This window comes from Papio anubis, chromosome 9 (genome assembly GCF_008728515.1).
Source record: "Papio anubis isolate 15944 chromosome 9, Panubis1.0, whole genome shotgun sequence".
In the NCBI taxonomy this organism is placed as follows: domain Eukaryota; kingdom Metazoa; phylum Chordata; class Mammalia; order Primates; family Cercopithecidae; genus Papio; species Papio anubis.
Window position 1 is genome coordinate 103,347,235 of NC_044984.1, and position 19,114 is coordinate 103,366,348.

Sequence of the window (19,114 nt, forward strand, 5' to 3'; positions counted from 1 at the left end):
TACTTTTGTGTGTTTGTGTGTGGGGGTGTGTGTGTGTGTGAGATTATGCAATTTTACCTTATCACATTCTGTTTAGAGTTAATATTATACTTCGTCATGTAAAATCCTGGAATATTACAAAAATATAGTTCTGTTACCCAGCCTTTGTGCTATTATACATACATTATAAACCCCACAATACTGTGTCATAGTTTTTGCTTTAAAGAGTTATGTGTGTTTCATTTCATTTCCTTTGGATATATGCCCGGAAGTGGTATTGCTAGTTCATACAGTAGTTCTGTTCTTAACTTTTTGAAGAACCTCCTCCGTACGATTTTCCATGATAGCTGCACCAGCCAGGCGCTGTGGCTCACGTCTGTAATCCCAGCACTTTGGGAGGCTAAGGCGAGTGGATCACAAGGTCAGGAGTTCAAGACCAGCATGGCCAACATGGTGAAACCCCGTCTCTACTAAAATTACAAAACTTAGCCAGGCATGGTGGCGGGCGCCTGTAATCCCAGCTACTCCAGAGGCTGAGACAGGAGAATGGCTTGAACCTAGGAGGCCAAGGTTGTATTGAGCCAAGATCGCTCCACTACACTTTAGTCCGGGCGACAGAGCGAGACTCAGGCCCCAAAAAAAAAAAAAAAAAAAGGCTGCACCAATTTACATTGCCACCAGTAGTGTGTAAGAGTCACCTTCGCTTCTATTAATTAATTAATATAAAAAATATATTTACCTTTTTTCTTGTTGTCAGTCTTTCATGTAGATGAAAATCCATTTTATGTTTTTTTCCCTTTTGGCCTAAAAACATCCTTTCAACATTTGTTATAGGTGTACTGGTGATGGATACACTTAGATTTCATGTATATGAAAATGTTTTTGTCTTACCTTCATTTTTGAAGAATAGTACTTGCTGGATATAGAACTTTGGGTTGACAGTGTTGCCGTTGTTTTGCTTTGGTTTATTTTAAATTCATCATTTTAAGGACATTGTTCTATTGTCTTCTGGCCTCCATTTTTTCAGTTAGTGTCATTTATATCATTCTTCTCTATGTAAAGTGTCATTTTTTTCTTCTGCTTATACTGCTTACAAAATTTTCTCTTTATTTTTGTTCATGCTGTGTATAGATGTGGTTTTCTTAGTATTTATCTTATTTATCTTGTTTGGGGTTGCTGAGTTTCTTAAATCTGTACTTTTTTTTTTTTTAACTAAATTTGAAAATTCTTGGCCATTATTTTTTCAACAAAGATTTTATGCCCATTTTTCACTTATTAGTTTACTTAATGTTGGCCCACAGGTCACTGAGGTCTTATTCAATTTTCTTCAGTCTTTCTTCTGTGTGTTCTTTAAATTAGTTCATTTCTGTTATCTTCATGTTCACTGATTCTTTTCTCTCTTTTTTTCTTTTTTCTTTTTTTTTTTTTTTTTTTTTTTGAGACAGGGTCTTAGCTCTGTCATCCAGGCTGAATTGCAATAATGTGATCATAGCTCACTGCAGCCTCAACCTCCCAGGCTCAAGTTATCCTCCCACCTTAGCCCCCTGAGCAGCTGGGACTACAGGTGTGCACCACCACATCCAGCTAATTTTTTTTATTTTTTGTAGAGACAGGGTCTCACTGTATTGCTCAGGTTGGTCCCAAACTCCTGGGCTCAAGTGATCCTTCCACTTCAGCCTCCCAAAGTGTTGGGATTACAGGTGTGAGCCACCATACCTGGCCTGATTCTTTTTTCATCTCCAGTCTCTGTTTGCCTATGCAACAAATTTTTCATGGTAGTCACTGTTGTTTTTAGTTATAGAATTTCTATTGCCTTCTTTTTAATAGTTTCCATTGTTCTGAGATTCTCAATTTGTTCATTCACTGTCACTGTATATTTTCCTTTACATCCTTGAGCATATTTATGATGCATCTGTGAGGTCCTTGTGTGCTGACTTCTTTGTATTTTATGTTTAGTAATTTTTTATTGTATACTTAACATCATAGTAGAGACATAGAGAGTAGGGATTCTGTTACATTTCTATGAAGAAAAATTAATTTTCTTCTGGCCCGCAGTTAACCTGGCTGGGCTCAAACTCAACTCTGTCTCCCCTACATTGGGTGGCAAAACCTCTGCTCAGTTTTTTTAGCTTCCAGCTGCTACTTTTTGCCAGGCTCCCTGGAGTTTCCCCCATGCACGTGTGGTTCAGGGATCAGCCCTGGAATTGAACAGAGTTTAGGTATAAACTTTGGGGCGTATCCCCTCTGTGTCTCCTTTCTTCCTGGCATTTACCCTGGTCTCTCCACCAGCCCTGATTCTTGAACTCTGTCATCTGACTACTCAATCCTGTAGGATGCTGCTTTTTGCCACCCAGCACCACATCAACCAGGAAAAAAAGCCACAAACACACAAATCTCGCCCACAGAGTTCTGTTTTTCCAAGAGTTGATTTCTTTTCCATTTCTGCCTGCTTTTGGTAGCTCTCTGTTCATTCAAACCGTTTTGTTTTGTTTTGTTCCAAACTTTACAATTGTTATCTCAAGGAGGGTTAATCTACCCAAGCGCCTCTGCCATCACTAAAAGCAGGCACTGTCTCACCCTACTTCGTCGTCTGCTTTTTTGCAATGAATAATCTAATGTGAACATCTTTGCACATGATCATACGTTCTTCTACATTTTGTTTAACATACTGTTTCATTCTGTGGACATGCTATATAATTTATTAAACCATTCGCTAAAACTTTCAACTACAGTCATGTGCTGTATGATGATGTTTTGGTCAATGACAAACCACATATATGATGGTGGTCCCGTAAGATTATAATACTTTATTTGTACGGTACTTTTTCTATGTTTAGATGCACAAATCCTGCCCACTGTGTTACAGTTGCTTACAGCATTCAGTACGGTAACATGTTGTACAGGTTGGTAGCCTAGGAGCAGTAGCTAGACCATATGGCCTAGGTGTGTAGTAGGATGCACCATCTAGGTTTTGTAAGTGCGCTCTGTGATGTTTACACAATGATGACATCACCTAAGGATGCATTTCTCAGACTGTATCCCCATTGTTAAGTAATGCTGACTGTATTCAAATTTTTTGCTATTATAAATAATATTGATGAATATCCTTGTAGTTATGCCCATGGTTATTTCCTTAAAATAAAATCCCAAAATTATTTCTGGCCCAGGTATTTAATCTTTCAGTTGTTCCAAGCGATTCTTTAGTATTATTGTACCTCTTATGTGTACAAGGTTGTTTTAATAGAATTTGATTCTAACTAAGTACATTATATTTTACTATGTTAATGTTGGGCATCTCAATATTAAACTGTTTCATAGTCACATATCTTCCATCTTTAAAACTTTCTAAGCCTAAATGTTTTCTGGATTTTCTGCAATATTTGTTTCAGAGTCCTGTTCGATTTGATACCTTTGATAGCCTTTCACTAAGTATTCCAGCCGCCACATGGGTATGTACTGATTTATGGTTTATTTGGAGTCTGTTTCAGAGACATTTCAATCTGAAAGGGTTTTGAGGCATTTTATGTGGCTCAGGTACTATGTGTAATTCAGATACATGGTTGAACCCCATGTTAACTCAGATACATGGTTGGTTGAACCCCATGTTAACTTTAATATGTGGCATGATTATGGGAGGGAGGATAATGAATGGTTTTTCTTTTGCTCCAGAAATTTTGGCTTTTTGAATACACACACACAGACATTAACCTCAAATTCAAAGATACCTAAAACAGCATGGAAGTCCACAAGTTCGTGCAGTTACATCCTCATGCTCTAGAATCTGTCCATAATAGCAGTCTGGGGAGCTTTGAGTCCCATGTTTGTCCAGGAAACATCCAGTTGTGACTATAAAACTTTATTGCCTGCATACATCAAAATAAAGTTCTGGTCTTCACACTGCCATCTGCTAACAGTTTCAGTATAGCTGTCCTTTGAATTGTAGTAATTTTCTTCTTCTCATGCTGTAGGGTCACCCATTGACCCTGGACCACTGCCTTCACCACTTCATCTCATCAGAATCAGTGCGGGATGTTGTGTGTGACAACTGTACAAAGGTATGCATTGAACCCCAAATGTCATTCCCAGCTGGTCTGTGTGTGCTGATGTAGCACCTCTCACACCACTGACCCTGAGCTCTTCTGACTGTACCCAGTGGGTCTTTTCAGCCACTTCTACTTCTCCCTAACTTGCTTTGGACATTGGCCGCTCATGGACCAAATCTCTTTCCCAGATGAGTTTTGTTTCATGCACAGTGTTTAAAGAATAAACTGTCACGCTGAGATGAGAAATGCCCTCTCCAGTTTGCTGCAGTTGCTTCCAGTCCCATTTGTTTTGCACCCTTTCTTTTAACCTGTGCTACCTGCCTGACTCCCCTAAGTAACTGAGTTTTCCCCTCTGACTCAAGAGGAATTGTATGGAACAGAATTTTTGAAGACAGAGAACAATTAATAGATGACATGCCAGTGTCAGAGCATCAATGTTCGCTCTTCACGTTCTCTTCCCTCCACTGTTTCTGTTATTTAATGACTAAGAGAGATCAGGGAAAACAATTCACAAATAACTGGGCAGCTGAATTCATTTCAGCAGGTAGCAGTCAAGTGCCAACTGTGTGCCGCTATAAACACCACTGTTGTCTGCAGCACTCCAAAGCTGTCCTATTTTAGGCATTTCTGCAGAGAAATGTTTCTTTTATTTCAGATTGAAGCCAAGGGAACGTTGAATGGGGAAAAGGTGGAACATCAGAGGACCACTTTTGTTAAACAGTTAAAACTAGGGAAGGTGAGCCCACACCACACACCCTGTTGGTTTTGTTTTGAGGACTCCGTGTGTCCTGCCACTGAAACAACTCAGTTCTCCCGGTTTCTCTTCCACCCGCAGCTCCCTCAGTGTCTGTGCATCCACCTACAGCGGCTGAGCTGGTCCAGTCACGGCACGCCTCTGAAGCGGCACGAGCACGTGCAGTTCAATGAGTTCCTGATGATGGACATTTACAAGTACCACCTCCTTGGACATAAACCTAGTCAACACAACCCTAAACTGAACAAGAACCCAGGGCCTACACTGGAGCTGCAGGATGGGCCGGGAGCCCCCACGCCAGGTGTGTGCACGAGGAGCCGATGCAGCAGGAATTTTCAGCACAGAGAAAAGCAGTTTGGCGTCACCACCTTCTGGGTCCCTTATGACATGAGCACAAGGCTTGTACAATGGTTGCTTAAACTCTTGAGAACAGCAGGATTGGGGGTGGAAGAGGGAAGATTTCTTAGAAGAGGTTAAAATTATGTAGCAGAGAGATGTATGGTTTTTGAAACCATATTACAGATGAAAAAGTACAGAGAGAAACGCTTAAAATTGCAGCCTTGTCTTCTGATCTTTCCACTAAATGATATAATCATTGGCTCACATCATTTCAGTGAATTTTTTTTTCTTTTTTTGGTCGTGTCATTTCCTGTCAGTACAGGAAATGTGGGGAGGACATGTCCTGGCTAAAGATCACCAAACCTCTTCTGGGGGCTGAAGTGACTTCTGTACTGAATTATGTATCTGATTCCATTACTGCCCTCAGCTGAGGTCTCAGTTAAGCCAGGTAGCTATTATCACCCCTGGTCTTACTGATGAGAACGTGGAGGCTCCATGGGGTTGAATGATTGGTCCAAGGGCAAACACCGCACGGGAGAACTGGCCCTAGAATGCCATGTTGGTCCATTTTCTAAAGGTGTCTCTAGTGACACACTGAGCTCTTTAGAGTTAGACATGAGGAAAACCCACTCACTTGAAGGGCTCTCAGCCTGAACTCACCACCTGCCTGCCGCCCCCAGTTAGGTCAGGATCGTCTCACACCCCATACTTTCCTATTTAGGGTCCCTTAGTCCTTTTGTTCTTTTTGTGACCACAGTTGCATGGCCCGACACCTCATCATGTCAGGGAGATGGTGTTTTCCTCTTTCTCATCAAGTCACTAAATTAACATCGAAAAGAGATGAGGTAGGGGACAGACTCAGGTTCAGCCCTTAGCCCTGGTTTTAAATCAAAGACCTCTGCACCCCACCTTCCCCCTCTCCTGGGCTGGGGTGCAGGTTTACTAATGTTGGGAGCATGCTGGCTATGGTTAAAGATGCCAGCAGTAGGGCCAGTCGTGGTGGCTCACACCTGTAGTCCCAGCAGTTTGGGAGATTGAGGTGGAAGGATTGCTTGAACCCAGATGTTTGAGGCTGCAGTGAGCTCTGATCACGCCACTGTGCTCCAGCCTGGGCAACAGAGCAAGATCCTGTCTTAAAAAAAAAAAAAAGTCATCAGTAAACTACTTGGTATGTAACGGCCCCCAAAAATGACACTTGAAAGGAAAAGACATGTAAATATGGCCTTAATTATCTTATGTATACCCATAAACATGTATTAATGCTGTTACATGTTGGTATTCCTTAGAAGCTGACAGAATTAAAGAAAATAGAATGCTTAGATCAGTGGTTCTCAACTTGGAGGAGTTTTGCCGCCCGAGGGACATTGGGCAATGTCTGGTAACAGTTTTGGTTGTCACTGCTAGGGGAGGGGTGCTACTGGGTAAAGGCCAGGGATGCTGTTCAACATCCTCTGATGCCCAGGACAGGCCCCGCAACAAAGAATGATCCAGCCAAAACCGTCTGGTGCCATGTTGAGAAACTTTGGTTTAGGTCAAAAGCCAGTAAATTAGCTACTGATTAACTTTGATACATGCCATTAGCAAACAGGGCTAGGAGCTCAAAGATCCCAGGCTAGCCATAAAGCTGGAGCTAGATACACTTGTCCTATTTGGCATTAAGACAGATTATCCCTATTTGAGATTAAGGATAAAGGGCAGATTATTTTATGAATCTATATAATACCAAATGAAATATATTTTTTTCTTTGTAGCATTATGGGGAGTTAACTTTCAAGGTAATCAAAACCAGGCTTTGTTTACAGAGCCACTGCTTATTTTCTTTGACTCGGGCCTTTTTCTCTTGCAGTTCTGAATCAGCCAGGGGCCCCCAAAACACAGATTTTTATGAATGGCGCCTGCTCCCCATCTTTATTACCAACACTGTCCGCACCGATGCCCTTCCCTCTCCCGGTTGTTCCCGACTACAGGTGAGCTGCCCTTTACAGGCCCCATCTTAGAGCTACCACTACTCTTAGCTTCGAAAATTAGCTTTTCACAGAAATGAATTCAGGAATATGTAGAGGTTTATTTTTCATTTTAAGGTGAAGTTTCATGATTATACATTCTTATTTATTTTTGTTCAAAATGGAAATAACTTTTAAACTAAGAATTTTTAAAGTACATAAAATTTACATATGCATATGTATGTGTATATATATGTGTGTATGTATAAATATAAAGAAAATATAAAATTTCTTGGGATACCACCTAGAGATAGCCAATTAAACATTTAGGGTCACGCACTCTATAAAGTCATATGTGGGTATGTGAACACACATACATACAGTATACATAAACACATACACTCATTTGATACAAACATACACATATATACAATATACATATACTCATAGAATGTACATCTTGCCATGTCAGTAAATACAGATCTGTATCTTAATAGTTGTGTAGCATTCGGTGGTATGGACTTACTATTGTATTGATCCCCTATTTAACATTAGGATTCTTTCGTTTTTGCCTATAAAGTCTTTTTTGTTAAAATTGTAAACCCCTGACATGTGTTCCTATCGTTCAGCTCCTCCACGTACCTCTTCCGGCTGATGGCAGTTGTCGTCCACCATGGAGACATGCACTCTGGACACTTTGTCACTTACCGACGGTCCCCACCTTCGGCCAGGAACCCTCTCTCAACCAGCAACCAGTGGCTGTGGGTCTCCGATGACACTGTCCGCAAGGCCAGCCTGCAGGAGGTCCTGTCCTCCAGCGCCTACCTGCTGTTCTATGAGCGCGTCCTTTCCAGGATGCAACACCAGAGCCAGGAGTACAAGTCTGAAGAATGACTTCGCCCTCCTGCAAGGCTAGAGCTGATGGCACTGTCTTCATACTGTCCGGGAAAAAAGTAAAACTGTACTGTTGTGTGCAAGCAGCCGCACTGGAGCCTTCCAGCTTTCCGGTGTGTTCTGAGAGCAGGCTCCACCTGGGAGCCAGCCCCAATTCATACCAAATCAGGCTCCCTGAACAGCTCTGTTCATGTGTGTAGAAGGTACTGTTGTATTAAGAAAGCATTCATGATGTCTGGAGTGTCTTTTTACTCATCTGATACAGGTCATTAAAAGAATGCAGATTCTTGAAGCCACCGTTTTCATATTGTAATGTTAGGTGTTCTCAGAGGGGAAGCACCTTTGTGTAATCAGCGTTTCCACCCAGATCTTTTATTTTTAATAAGCAGACCCATAAAAATTGTTGACAAGAATTAATGAAATTATTAAAGGCAACAATTTAGAAGAAAAAGTGCCTTTCACTTTCGATTGCTTTTATAGGACATCCATTCTGAAATATTCCCTCCAGGCTACTCAAAAGGATAGCGAGAGAACAGGTGAAAGATGCCTAAAGAACACTTTCCTTTTTCTATGCCTTTTCTAATCTTCCAGTTCTTTCTATGGAGTAAAGGCTCATCTGCCAAATCTGCCCCCCTGGGGAAACTCTTTCACTACTTTGTCGGTTATAAGTGAAAAGCTTACTTGTTGCTTTTATCTTTTGTATATTGGACTGAGATGTAATTACACTGTATTATAAAACTCTGTGAATAGCCAGACCTGAGCTATATCTTTGCAACACCTGATTCCTCTGCTCTGTGGAAAACTCTTTCTTACACAAGGATCCACTGTAAATGGTTACTTTCGTCTGTTTATTTATTGCCCATACAGAGCTCTTAAGGTTTACAGGTAGGAACTTGGGGCTGTATAAAAAGACAATCCCTGCCCTGAGTTGACAGCGGGCTTAGGAAGGAAGGGCTGACCTTGGGGCTGCAGTCTCTCTGAACCTCAGTTTCCTCATTTGTGAAGGGTTAGATTTGATGACACCAAAGTTCAGCCCTTTTCACGAAAAGAAGAAAGCAGCTTTTGACTTTTTAAAAACATGTAACTACAGGTGGCATCTAGTATTGTATGTTGCTCTAGGTTCATATTCTGAATTTATTCATTTCCAGTAGCCTGATACAAAAAGTATATATTGAGCACTTTCTTCCCTTTTTGGGTAAGTCTCTGAATGCAGCCCAGGGCCACAGGAATTTTGATGACACAGTAGTACCTGTTTTAAGCTAGATTTTTAATTAAAAAAAATAGATCCAAATTCAAACCGACTCATCAGAGGTAAGACTGGAATCAGACCTATCCAAAAGGTCATCTGAGGTTAGGCTAAGACCTGTGCTTCCTCTGCTGGGGGCGAGCTGGAGGACACACCAAACGGTGCCTTGGCAGCAGCTCACCGTGCAGGAAGCCCAGATGGTCACTCTTCTACTGGGCCCAGGCTGCACCCTGAGGACTCGGTAACTCTCACTGTCCACAGAATATACTGTACAGGCTCTCCAGGCTCTGGGCGTTGGGGTGCAAGGGGCAGCTTGAACTGTACGGTCCGTCCTGCACTCACCCGATGCAGACCTTGGCTTTGATGTTGAAATGAACACACTTGTTTTACCCAAGTCTGGTGGAACAAATGCCCAAATCATGTGACCTTAAAGTGTACTGCAAAGCTGTAGCTTTAAGTAATTGCTGTTCTGCCACTGCTTACTTTTTGAAATCTACCATTAAAGAAAGATGGAGAAAAGCGGCTGAGCCTTGGAACGTACGGCTATAAGCAGATCTCTCTTTGGTGAGAGGCCAGGGTTTGAGCCAAGGCTATAAATGTGAACAATACCTGTGCAAAGCCTTTTAACCTGACTTCTTCATTTTGTAAATTATTATGCATTAAGCAGCAGCCCAATAATCTGATTTCTAGTTTTAAGTTATTTTCAAAGTAAGTAGCTTCTCTTGGGGAAGATCTAAGTTAAACTAGTGGTTTTGCCGTAATAACTGCTGACTTATGTATTTGCTAAAGGTACTTTTGTATCTGCTGTGTATTATAGCAATAAAATCATCATTTTGTTAGGAAAACAGTCACCTGGTGTAATGCACTGATCTGTTACAAACATCGTCTTTCTGAATTCTGCACTGTTACATAACAAGTCCTGTGCTTTAAACCTTTCTGTGTTCCCTGTTGGTAAGGGAAACACCAGCTCCCTCTTAGAGTCCAGAGGGAAAGATAAAAGAGAAAAACCGTTAAAAACGTTTTTATTTTTTAGTAAGCAAAATTTTACGAAAAGTCAGATTGACCCGTGGAGCCAGAACCTTCTTTCTCACGGGAAGACTGTGGTACCAGTGTGTGTTGGTCGGGTGGTTCATCATGAGCAAGCTCCCGTGGGCCAGCGGCAGCCTGACCACCGCCACCCTCCGGGAGGGGCTTTTCCCACGGGAATCCTTATGCCGGAAGACAAAGTCTCTGCAGGCACCAAAGGAGACAGAGGCGATGGGGCTCCCAGGGGCCAGTTCTCTTTCATCATCTCGGTGCTCCCCGATGTGGTCACAGCCATCTTTATACCTGCAATGAGAAAACAAGCACAGTGCATAAAAACCACCCTCTCCTGAAACTCACCAGCACAGCCAGCCCTCGTTTCCTCACAGTGTGAAATGGCACTCTGTGCACGGCTGTTCCTGCTGTTGTTTCTGCGAGGGCTGGAGGTCCACAGCAGGCTCTAAGATAAGCCAACCCTGAAGGGGTCTGTTGACCTATTTGTTCATGTGACTTATTTATTATTTACTTATTTTTGAGAGGGTCTCGCTCTGTCACCCAGGCTGGAGTGCAGTGGCACAATCATAGCTCACTGCAGCCTTGGCCTCCCGGGCTCAGGTGATTCTCCCACTTCAGCCTCCCAAGTAGCTGGGACTACAGGTATGCACCACCCCACCTAATTTTTTTTCTTTTGTAGAAATGTTTTCACCATATTACCCAGGCTGGTCTTGAACTCGGGCTCAAGCAATTCACTCTCCTCAGCCTCCTAAAGTGTTGGGATTACAGGCATGAGCGACCACACCCGGCCAGTTCATGTGCTTTAAAACTGAAGACATCCAAAGCCAAAATCATGTCTTACTGTAGTTCCCGTGGCCAGTCTATGTAAACCTTTATCACATGATTTCACCCTGCACTTAAAGGCCATACTCGGCCCAGCCTGGCCTCTGCCCACCTCTGAGCTCATGTCATCCCCTTCTTTCCCTCATTCACTGCTTTCTGGCCATCCTGCAGGATTTTTGCTTGACAGACACTCCAGAGTCCCTCTGCTCTCCCTCCAGATGTCTGTGGCTGGCACTCTCCATTTAGTTATCAGCTCAAACACACTGCCTCAGCCCTCCTCTAACCACCCCATCTAAAGTGACCTTCCCTTAAACCCACCCAGGGTTCTCCGCCAGGGTGATTCTGCCCCAGGGGACAGGTATTGGGGGATGGGGGACACTACTTGCATCTAGTGGATGGAGGCCAGGGATGTGCTCAGCATCCCACAAGGCACAGGTCAGCCCCAAACAACGAATGACTGGGCCCAAAATGTCCACAGTGCTGCCACTGAGAAACCTGGCCCTAATCGCAAACCTCTCAGCCATTCTCAGTCAAATCGGCCTGTTTAATTTTTCGCAAGATGGTTATCACTGTCTGAAATTGTCTAGGGTCAGGCATAGTGGTTCACGCCTGCAATTCCAGACTTTGGGAGGCCGAGGTGGGAGGATCGCTTGAGTCCAGGAGTTTCAGACTAAACCTGGGCAACATAGAAAGACCCTGTCTCAAAAAAAAAAAAAAAAAAAAAAAAAACACAGAAGAAATTGTCTCATTCAGCTGTTTGTTCAGGAGTTAATAACCTCTCACTTCCTCCTCTGGGATGAGCTCCAGGAAGACCGAGCGCTGGCACTGTTCCACTCCTAGAGCCCCGGTGTACTAAGAAATGATTTGTACCAATGAACCAAATAGGGTGGAACCCTAAACACTTCCTTTTGGAGGAGACAGAAGACTTGTAACACTGAGTCCACTAAACAGACAGGGTGTCACCTGTTGATGAGCACAAAGTTGAAGGTCTGTCCAGTCACCCCAGAGACGCGATCCCGGATGCGCTCTAGAACTGGGATCCAGGGCTTTGGAGACAGCGTGAGGCCTGAAAATGTGTAGGTCAGCCCAGCGTCGCCGTACGTTGCCTGCTTCCTGGGCACACTGTGCCACTTCCCAAATACCTGGACCCTGGTCAGCGCCCCTGTGCAGAGGAAACATGGCAGTTCCTTTCCACTCGACTCCCCTCTAGAAATCCAGATGGCCCCCCAACTGCCACCATCAGAAATCCAGTGCCCCACATACATGCTCCCTGGGTATTCAAGATTGAAAGGGAAGTAAGGAATAACATTTCCCCGTCATTCCACGCAATTTAAACCCCTCCTCAATCATCATTTTGGCTTGCCCCAAATTTTCTTTTTTTTTGTTTTCCTTTCTTTGAGACAGGGTCTCCCTGTGTCACCCAGGCTGGAGTGCAGTGGCACAATCTCAGCTCACTGCAACCTCCACCTCCTGTGCTCCAGTGATCCTCCCGCCTCTGCTTCCTGAATAGCTGAGACGACAGAGGTGTGCCACCATGCCCGGCTAACTTTTTTGTAAGCTCACTGCAACCTCCACCTCCAGGGCTCCAGCAGTCCCCCTGCCTCAGTCTCCTGAGTAGCTGGGACCACGGGGGCACGCCACCATGCACGGCTAACTTTTTTTGTATTTTTTTGTAGACACAGAGTTTTACCATGTTGCCTAGACTGGTCTTGAACTCCTGGGCTCAAGTGGTCCGCTTGCCTCAGTCTCCCAAAGTGCTGGGATTACAGGTGTGCACCACTGCACCAAGCCAATTGCCCCAAATATTCATGTAAGAACAATGACTCTTGTCCTACAAGGAGAGAAACATGGCCCTGGGCCATTTTTTTAGTGAACATTGTAACTTAACTGCCTTAACTACAGTAAAGGGAGAATAAAGAGGCTGAAAGTGGAGCACGATAACGTTAGTTTACAGGCTAGGATGGCTTTGTCAACTGTAGGGACTAAGGGCGTGTAACCCCATGAAAGATGGGGCTCACACGGCTAGGGTCTCTTGTGGGCATTTCTTTTTTTAAAGAGACGGCGAGCCAGGCGTGCTGGCTCATGCTTGCAATCCCAGCACTTTGGGAGGCCGAGGCGAGGATCACTCAAGGCCAGGAGTTCAATTAACAGCCTGGGTAACACAGTGAGACCTATGGATAATTTAAAAATTATCCAGGCTTGGTGGTGTACATCTGTGGTCCCAGCTGCTTAGGATGCTGAAGTGGGAGAATCACTTGAACCCAGGCGGATGAGGCTGCAGTGAGCCAGGATCGTGTCCCAGCCCTCCAGCCTGGGTGACAGAGTGAAACCCTGTCTCAAAACATAAAATAATAAAGCGATGAGGGGGTCTCACTATGTTGCCCAGGCTGGACTTGAACTCCTGGCCTCAAGTGATCCTCCCACCTCAGCCTCTAGAGTAGCTGGGATTACAGGTGTGTGCCACCATGCCTGGCCTGTGGGCTTTCGTTTTTTGTTTTGTTTTGAGACACAGTCTCACTCTGTTGCCCAGGTTGGAGTGCAGTGGTATGATCTCGGCTCACTGCAACCTCTGCCTTCCGGGTTCAAATGATTCTCCTGCCTCAGCCTCTCGAGTAGCTGGGATTACAGGCATGCACCATCACGCACAGCTAATTTTTTTTTTTTTTTGTATTTTAGTAGAGATGGGGTTTCACCATGTTGGCCAAGCTGGTCTCAAACTCCTGACCTCAAGTGATTCACCCATCTCAGGCTCCCAAAGTGCTGGGATTACAGGCATGAGCCACCGCACCTGGCCTCCTGTGGGCTTTTCTATGCCTCTCTGCCAGATCCTTGTGTCCTCATTACAGGATAGAGCTGTGGTTCTCAACGTGTGCTCCCCAGACCAGCGGCACCAGCAGCACCTGGAATCTCCTTAGAAACTAAACTAAACCACAGGGGTGGGGCTCAGCAATCCAAGCCCTGCCAACAGCAAGTCCACCGGGTGACTCTGAGAACCACTGGTGTGGAGAAATTACCCGGTTATTTGCCATCTCTCCTATAAGACCAGTGATTCTCCAACTCTTTCTGCCCATGAGAATCACCTGGAAGCTTTTTAAACACACAAGTGGTCAGCCTGTCCTCGGAGCGATTCTGACTGAAGTGCTCTGCAGTGGAACCCAGCACGTTTATTTACTTTGTTTTGTAAAGTTTCCCAGAAGATGCTCATCAGTAGCCAAGTGGAGATTTACTCAAGTCATCTGTCAGCTTCTAGTGGACAAGCAATCCAGTTTTTTTTGTTTTGTTTTTTTTTTTTTTTTTTGAGACGGAGTCTCGCTCTGTCGCCCAGGCTGGAGTGCAGTGGCCAGATCTCAGCTCACTGCAAGCTCCGCCTCCCGGGTTCCCGCCATTCTCCTGCCTCAGCCTCCCGAGTAGCTGGGACCACAGGCGCCGCCACCTCGCCCGGCTAATTTTTTGTGTTTTTAGTAGAGACGGGGTTTCGCCGTGTTAGCCAGGATGGTCTCGATCTCCTGACCTTGTGATCCGCCCGCCTCGGCCTCCCAAAGTGCTGGGATTACAGGCTTGAGCCACCGCGCCCGGCCAATCCAGTTTTTTTTTTCAAGTTTATGTCCTACGCACCTAAGGGGCTTAGCCTAGAGGTGCTCAGACAATATTGGATGAATCCATTAGCGAACCCATCAGTAAATAATGGATCCTGAGTTCAGATTTCTCCAAACGTAAGATCATTAACTGCACCAAACAAGTCCTCAGTGCGCGCGCGCGCGCGCACACACACACACACACCCCCGCTTACCTGTAAAATACTCTACTTCTTTCTCCAACTCTTGGAAAATCTCATCTGCCTCAGCTTTAGCAAAGAGGACCGTGTAACTGCAGTCCAGGCCCTCAGCCCGAATGTGCCGCCAGCTGGGGCCTGCTGAGTGTCCTCCATTCCCCGGGGCCTCTCTCCTGGGCCTCTTCCTTGTGCTTTCTTTGTCTCCTCCCAACACAGCTGGCTCTTCTCCAGTCGGCTCTTGCTTCTCCCGCTTCCTCAAAAGGCCCCCTTGAACCCCTTTCACCAGGAATCTGTCCATCCTGTCCCCACAGGAAAAAAGGGACGTCAGTGGCGAGGCCAAGACAGACTGCTCAAGTTCTGTCCCCAGTGTAAAAATCTGTTTGTCCAGGGGGTCTCACAGCAACATTTCTAGTTTCACATTTTCAAGTTTAAAACCACGTCCTAAAAATGAAGCAGAAGATGTTAAAGCCGGAAGGGACCCTAGGGACAATCTGATCCAGGGTCTCCCACGTCCACCTGTGCATCAAAATCAGCTGGCTAGCCTGCAAAAACCCAGAGGTCTGCACTCCACGCCCGAGCACCTGAATTTTTAAAGAACTACCTCCTGGGAATTCGCATGCCACAGCTAAACTTAGAAACTACAACCCAAACCCTCATTTTGCAGAAGGGGAAATTGTTGCCCACAGAGGGGAAGGGGTTTGCCCAAAGTCAACTGTCCACCCCTTTAAGGAGGAGGGACCCGTAACTGACCTCGCTGCCCCCCACCACTGTTAAAATAGATCAGTCTAGTGATGCTCAAGTGGATACGATTCAGAAACGAGACGCAAAGAGGTTAAACACGGGTAAACCGCACGCCAAATTCTTGTATCACTGCAACACATGCGTAGGGTGGGGGTGGCAAGAATGCTCCAGAATCTCAGCTCCGGCGCTGCTCTGAATCCCGCAGGCAACCCGGGGGCCCTGGGGGTGGGAAAGACGCGCCCCCGCGAATCAGTCGCGTCACTTCCGGAGCACGCTGGGAACTACTGCCGGCAAGGGCGCAAAGCGAGCAGCCGGGCGGCCCTCTGGTGCCACCTGCCGGCCCTCCCCGTGCGTGGCAAGCACTACCGCTTTCCAGTTGATCATCTGTTCGGCCACTGTTGAGGATCACGGCTGGGGTGAGAAGCGTGGCTTGGTGTTACTTCTCACTGGGGGTTACTTTGGTGTCCGGAAAGGGCGTTGGGCCACCAGTATATTGTCGCGAGTGGGAGCAGAAGTTCTGTAGTCGGATATCGTGGCTTCTGTTTCTGTCTCCTCCGCCCTGGCTGTATGGCCTTCCACAGATCACTTAACCTCTCTGGGGTTAAGCTGCCTCATCTGTGAAGTGGGGACTACAGCACCTACGTCATGAGGGCGCCTGGGGAGATGACGGGATGCATGATAAATGCCCTGTCCTCTAAATAAATGTTGGTTCCATTATTGCTCGTTTTTCTGTTTTTTTGCTTTTTGATATTGTTCTTGTTTGTTTTGTTTTTTTGAGACAGGATCTCACTCTGTTGCCCAAGCTGGAATGCAATGGCATGATCATAGCTCACTGCAGCCTTGAACTCCTGGGTTCGAGCGATCCTCCCGTCTCAGCCTCTGGAGTAGCTGGGACTACAGGCACATCCCACCCCACCCAGCTAATTTTTTTTTTTAATGATTTTTAGTAGAGATGGGGTCTTGCTATGTTGCCCAGGCTGGTCTCAAACTCCTGGGCTCAAGTGATCCTCCCACCTGGGCCTGCCAGATTGTTGGGATTATAGGCGTGAGCCACCACAACCGGCTCCTAATTTTTATTTACTCTCTGTCTCCCCTCAATGGAACGAAAGCTCCATGAGATCGGAGGCTTTGTTTTGACAGATTTCAACAAATGTACAATATTGTATGATCACCACCACAGTCAAGATCTAGGACAGTTCCATCCCTCCATAAAACTGCTCCAGCTTTTTATTGATCAACTTGCCGCATCACCCAGCCTCAGCAACCACTGATCCGTCTTCTCTCCCTATAGTTTTGCCTTTTCCAGAATTTCATATACATGGACTTGCCATGGTTTGAATATCTGTCCCTCCAAAAGCCGTGTTGAGATTTAATCCCCAATGTGGCAGTATTGAGAGGTGGGGCCTTGAAGACGCCATTGGGACATGAGAGCTCTGTCCTCATAAATGAATGACTAGATTAATGGACTCACAGGTTAATGGACTAATGGGTTACCATGGGAGTGGGATTGGTGGCTTTATAAAAGGAGGAAGAGAGACCTGAGCTAGCACACTCAGGCCCCTCGCGATGTGATGTCCTGCACGGCTTCAGGACTCAGCAGAGTCCCCACCAGCAAGAGGGTTTTCACCAGATGCAGCCCCTCAACACCTCGGACCTCTCAGCCTCTATGAGAAATACATTCCTTTTGTCAATAAATTACCTGGTTTCAGGTAATCTAAGAGACAGAAAACAGACTGAGACAGGAATCCTACAATATATAGCCTTTGTGGGACTTCTTTCACTTGAGCATATTGCTTTTGAGATTGATTTATGCCACCCTCCCCCACGTTTTTTTTGAGACAAGGTCTGGCTCTGTCGCCCAAGCTGGAGTGCAGTTGCATGATCTTGGCTCACTGCAACCTCCACTTCCCAGGCTCCACTCCCACCTCAGCCTCCCAAGTAGCTGGGACTACAGGCGTGCACCACTACAGCCAGCTAATTTTTGTATTTTTTGTAGAGATGGGTTTTTGCCATGTTGCCCAGGCTAGTCTCCATGGTCTTCAGCTGGTGAGCTGAAGCAATTCACCTGCCTTGGCCTCCCAAACTGCTGGGATTGCAGTCATGAGCCACTGTGCCCAGTCATATACCCACACTTGTATCACTTATTTGTTCCTTTTTATTACTGGATGGAAGGGATGCCCCACGGGAGTAGGCCCCACATATGGTTGTTTCTCTGGTTTTAGGCTACTATGAGTAAAATCACTATAAACATTCACATACAAGCTTTTGTGTGAATACAGATTTCCATCTCCCTTGGGTAAATGCTTAGGCGTGGGAGTGCTGGGTCACATGGTAAGTGTATGTTTACCTGTATACAAAACTGTGGAACTGTTTTTCAAAGTGGCTCTAAAGGCAAATAATTTTCAGCTTTGAGCCTCTCTCTCTTAGACTTCAGCTTCTCGTCCTAGGCACTGGGACACACCAGCAACAAGGAGCGAGTTCCTTTCTTCACTCAGGTTACATTTTGGGGATGGAGACAGAAACACACAAGGAAAGAATAAATAAAATGCTGTCTGTAAAGAAATTGTATAAAAAGAATAAATAAATAAGATGCTTTTGTATAGTATAGCAGTTATAGAGCGATGGGCTAGGAAGTGGGGCAGGAGGAGAAGACCTTTTCAGGGAAAGATCTTGAGCGGAGACCTGAGGCTTTCCAGGCAAGGGGATGGTGAGTGCAAGAGTGTACAGGCCACAGAGGGACAAGTTGGGTGTGTCCAGCAAATGTGCCGGGAGCTGGACTCAGTAGTGGGGGCTTCCGCCGGAGAGGAAGCAGCATTGAGACCTGGGTAGGAAGCTGGGGTTTATTCTAAGCCTATTTGAAAACCGTAGAAGGGTTTTAACCCGAGGATTGCCTTTTTTTCTTTTTCCTTTTTTTGTTTTTAGACAGGGTCTTGCTCTGTCGCCCAGGCTGGAGTGCAGTGACACGATCTCAGCTCACTGCAACTTCCGCCTCCTGGGTTCAAGTGATTCTCCTGCCTCAGCCTCCCGAGTAGCTGGGATTGCAAGTGCGTGCCACCACGCCTGGCTAATTTTTGTATTTTTAGTAGAGACGGGGTTTCACCATGTTTGCCAGGCTGGTCTCAAACTCCTGTGCTCAAGCAATAAGCCCCTGTAGGCTTCCCAAAGTGCTGGGATTACAGGCGTGAGCCACCGAGCTGGGCCAGGCCCGGAGTATTGTCATGATGTAAAAATCTCTCTCTAGAAAAGAGAACACCAGCTTCCCAGCTGGTCTTCTGTAGCCAGGAAATGCAAGAGCAGCAGTTGAATTTGAGATTTTCTTTGGAGAAAGAACCAAAAGGAGATATGGATGGTTTGGATGTGAGGGAAGGAAAGAGAATCCTAAACATATTAGTAGTAGTGGGGAGAAGGTGCTGTACAGTGGACAAATCATTGGGGTTTAACCTCTGTGACTCGAAAGTCTCCCACAAGCCTGATACATTAGGCAAAATGTTTGTGCTAAGCCTTAGTTTATTGTCATAAAATAGGCCATGAAAATTGCGTGAG

General features: G+C 45.4%; 2 protein-coding genes across 12 annotated transcripts in view; one reads left to right on the top strand and one right to left on the bottom strand.

Moving 5' to 3' along the window:
• Window positions 1–10,049, top strand: part of USP30 (ubiquitin specific peptidase 30) — a 99,591-nt gene extending 89,542 nt beyond the window's left edge. For 7 of the 8 annotated variants that reach the window (XM_031650730.1, XM_021922878.2, XM_031650729.1 and 4 more), the window contains 6 exons: window positions 3,369–3,428; window positions 3,948–4,034; window positions 4,678–4,758; window positions 4,858–5,077; window positions 6,962–7,082; window positions 7,688–10,049. In XM_031650730.1, coding sequence (XP_031506590.1) covers window positions 3,369–3,428; window positions 3,948–4,034; window positions 4,678–4,758; window positions 4,858–5,077; window positions 6,962–7,082; window positions 7,688–7,952 — 834 coding nt within the window. In that variant the 3' untranslated portion in view covers window positions 7,953–10,049. Of the gene's footprint in view, window positions 1–3,368; window positions 3,429–3,947; window positions 4,035–4,677; window positions 4,759–4,857; window positions 5,175–6,961; window positions 7,083–7,687 lie in introns of all 8 variants that reach the window. The other variant, XM_021922877.2, reaches the window with a different exon arrangement.
• A 154-nt stretch (window positions 10,050–10,203) lies between these two features.
• On the bottom strand, window positions 10,204–15,963 carry ALKBH2 (alkB homolog 2, alpha-ketoglutarate dependent dioxygenase). 4 transcript variants are annotated; one of them, XM_003907119.3, is made up of 4 exons: window positions 15,581–15,963; window positions 14,849–15,271; window positions 12,022–12,220; window positions 10,204–10,527 (listed from the first exon to the last, which is right to left on the bottom strand). In XM_003907119.3, the coding sequence occupies exons 2-4, from the start codon at window positions 15,126–15,128 to the stop codon at window positions 10,221–10,223; spliced, it is 786 nt and encodes a 261-aa protein (XP_003907168.1). In that variant the 5' UTR covers window positions 15,129–15,271; window positions 15,581–15,963; the 3' UTR covers window positions 10,204–10,220. The 4 variants fall into 4 exon arrangements, with proteins under 4 accessions (XP_003907168.1, XP_003907169.1, XP_009179908.1 ...); XM_003907120.4 differs by having other exon boundaries at window positions 14,849–15,129; window positions 15,581–15,817; XM_009181644.2 differs by lacking the exon at window positions 12,022–12,220.
• Window positions 15,964–19,114: the final 3,151 nt, after the last annotated feature.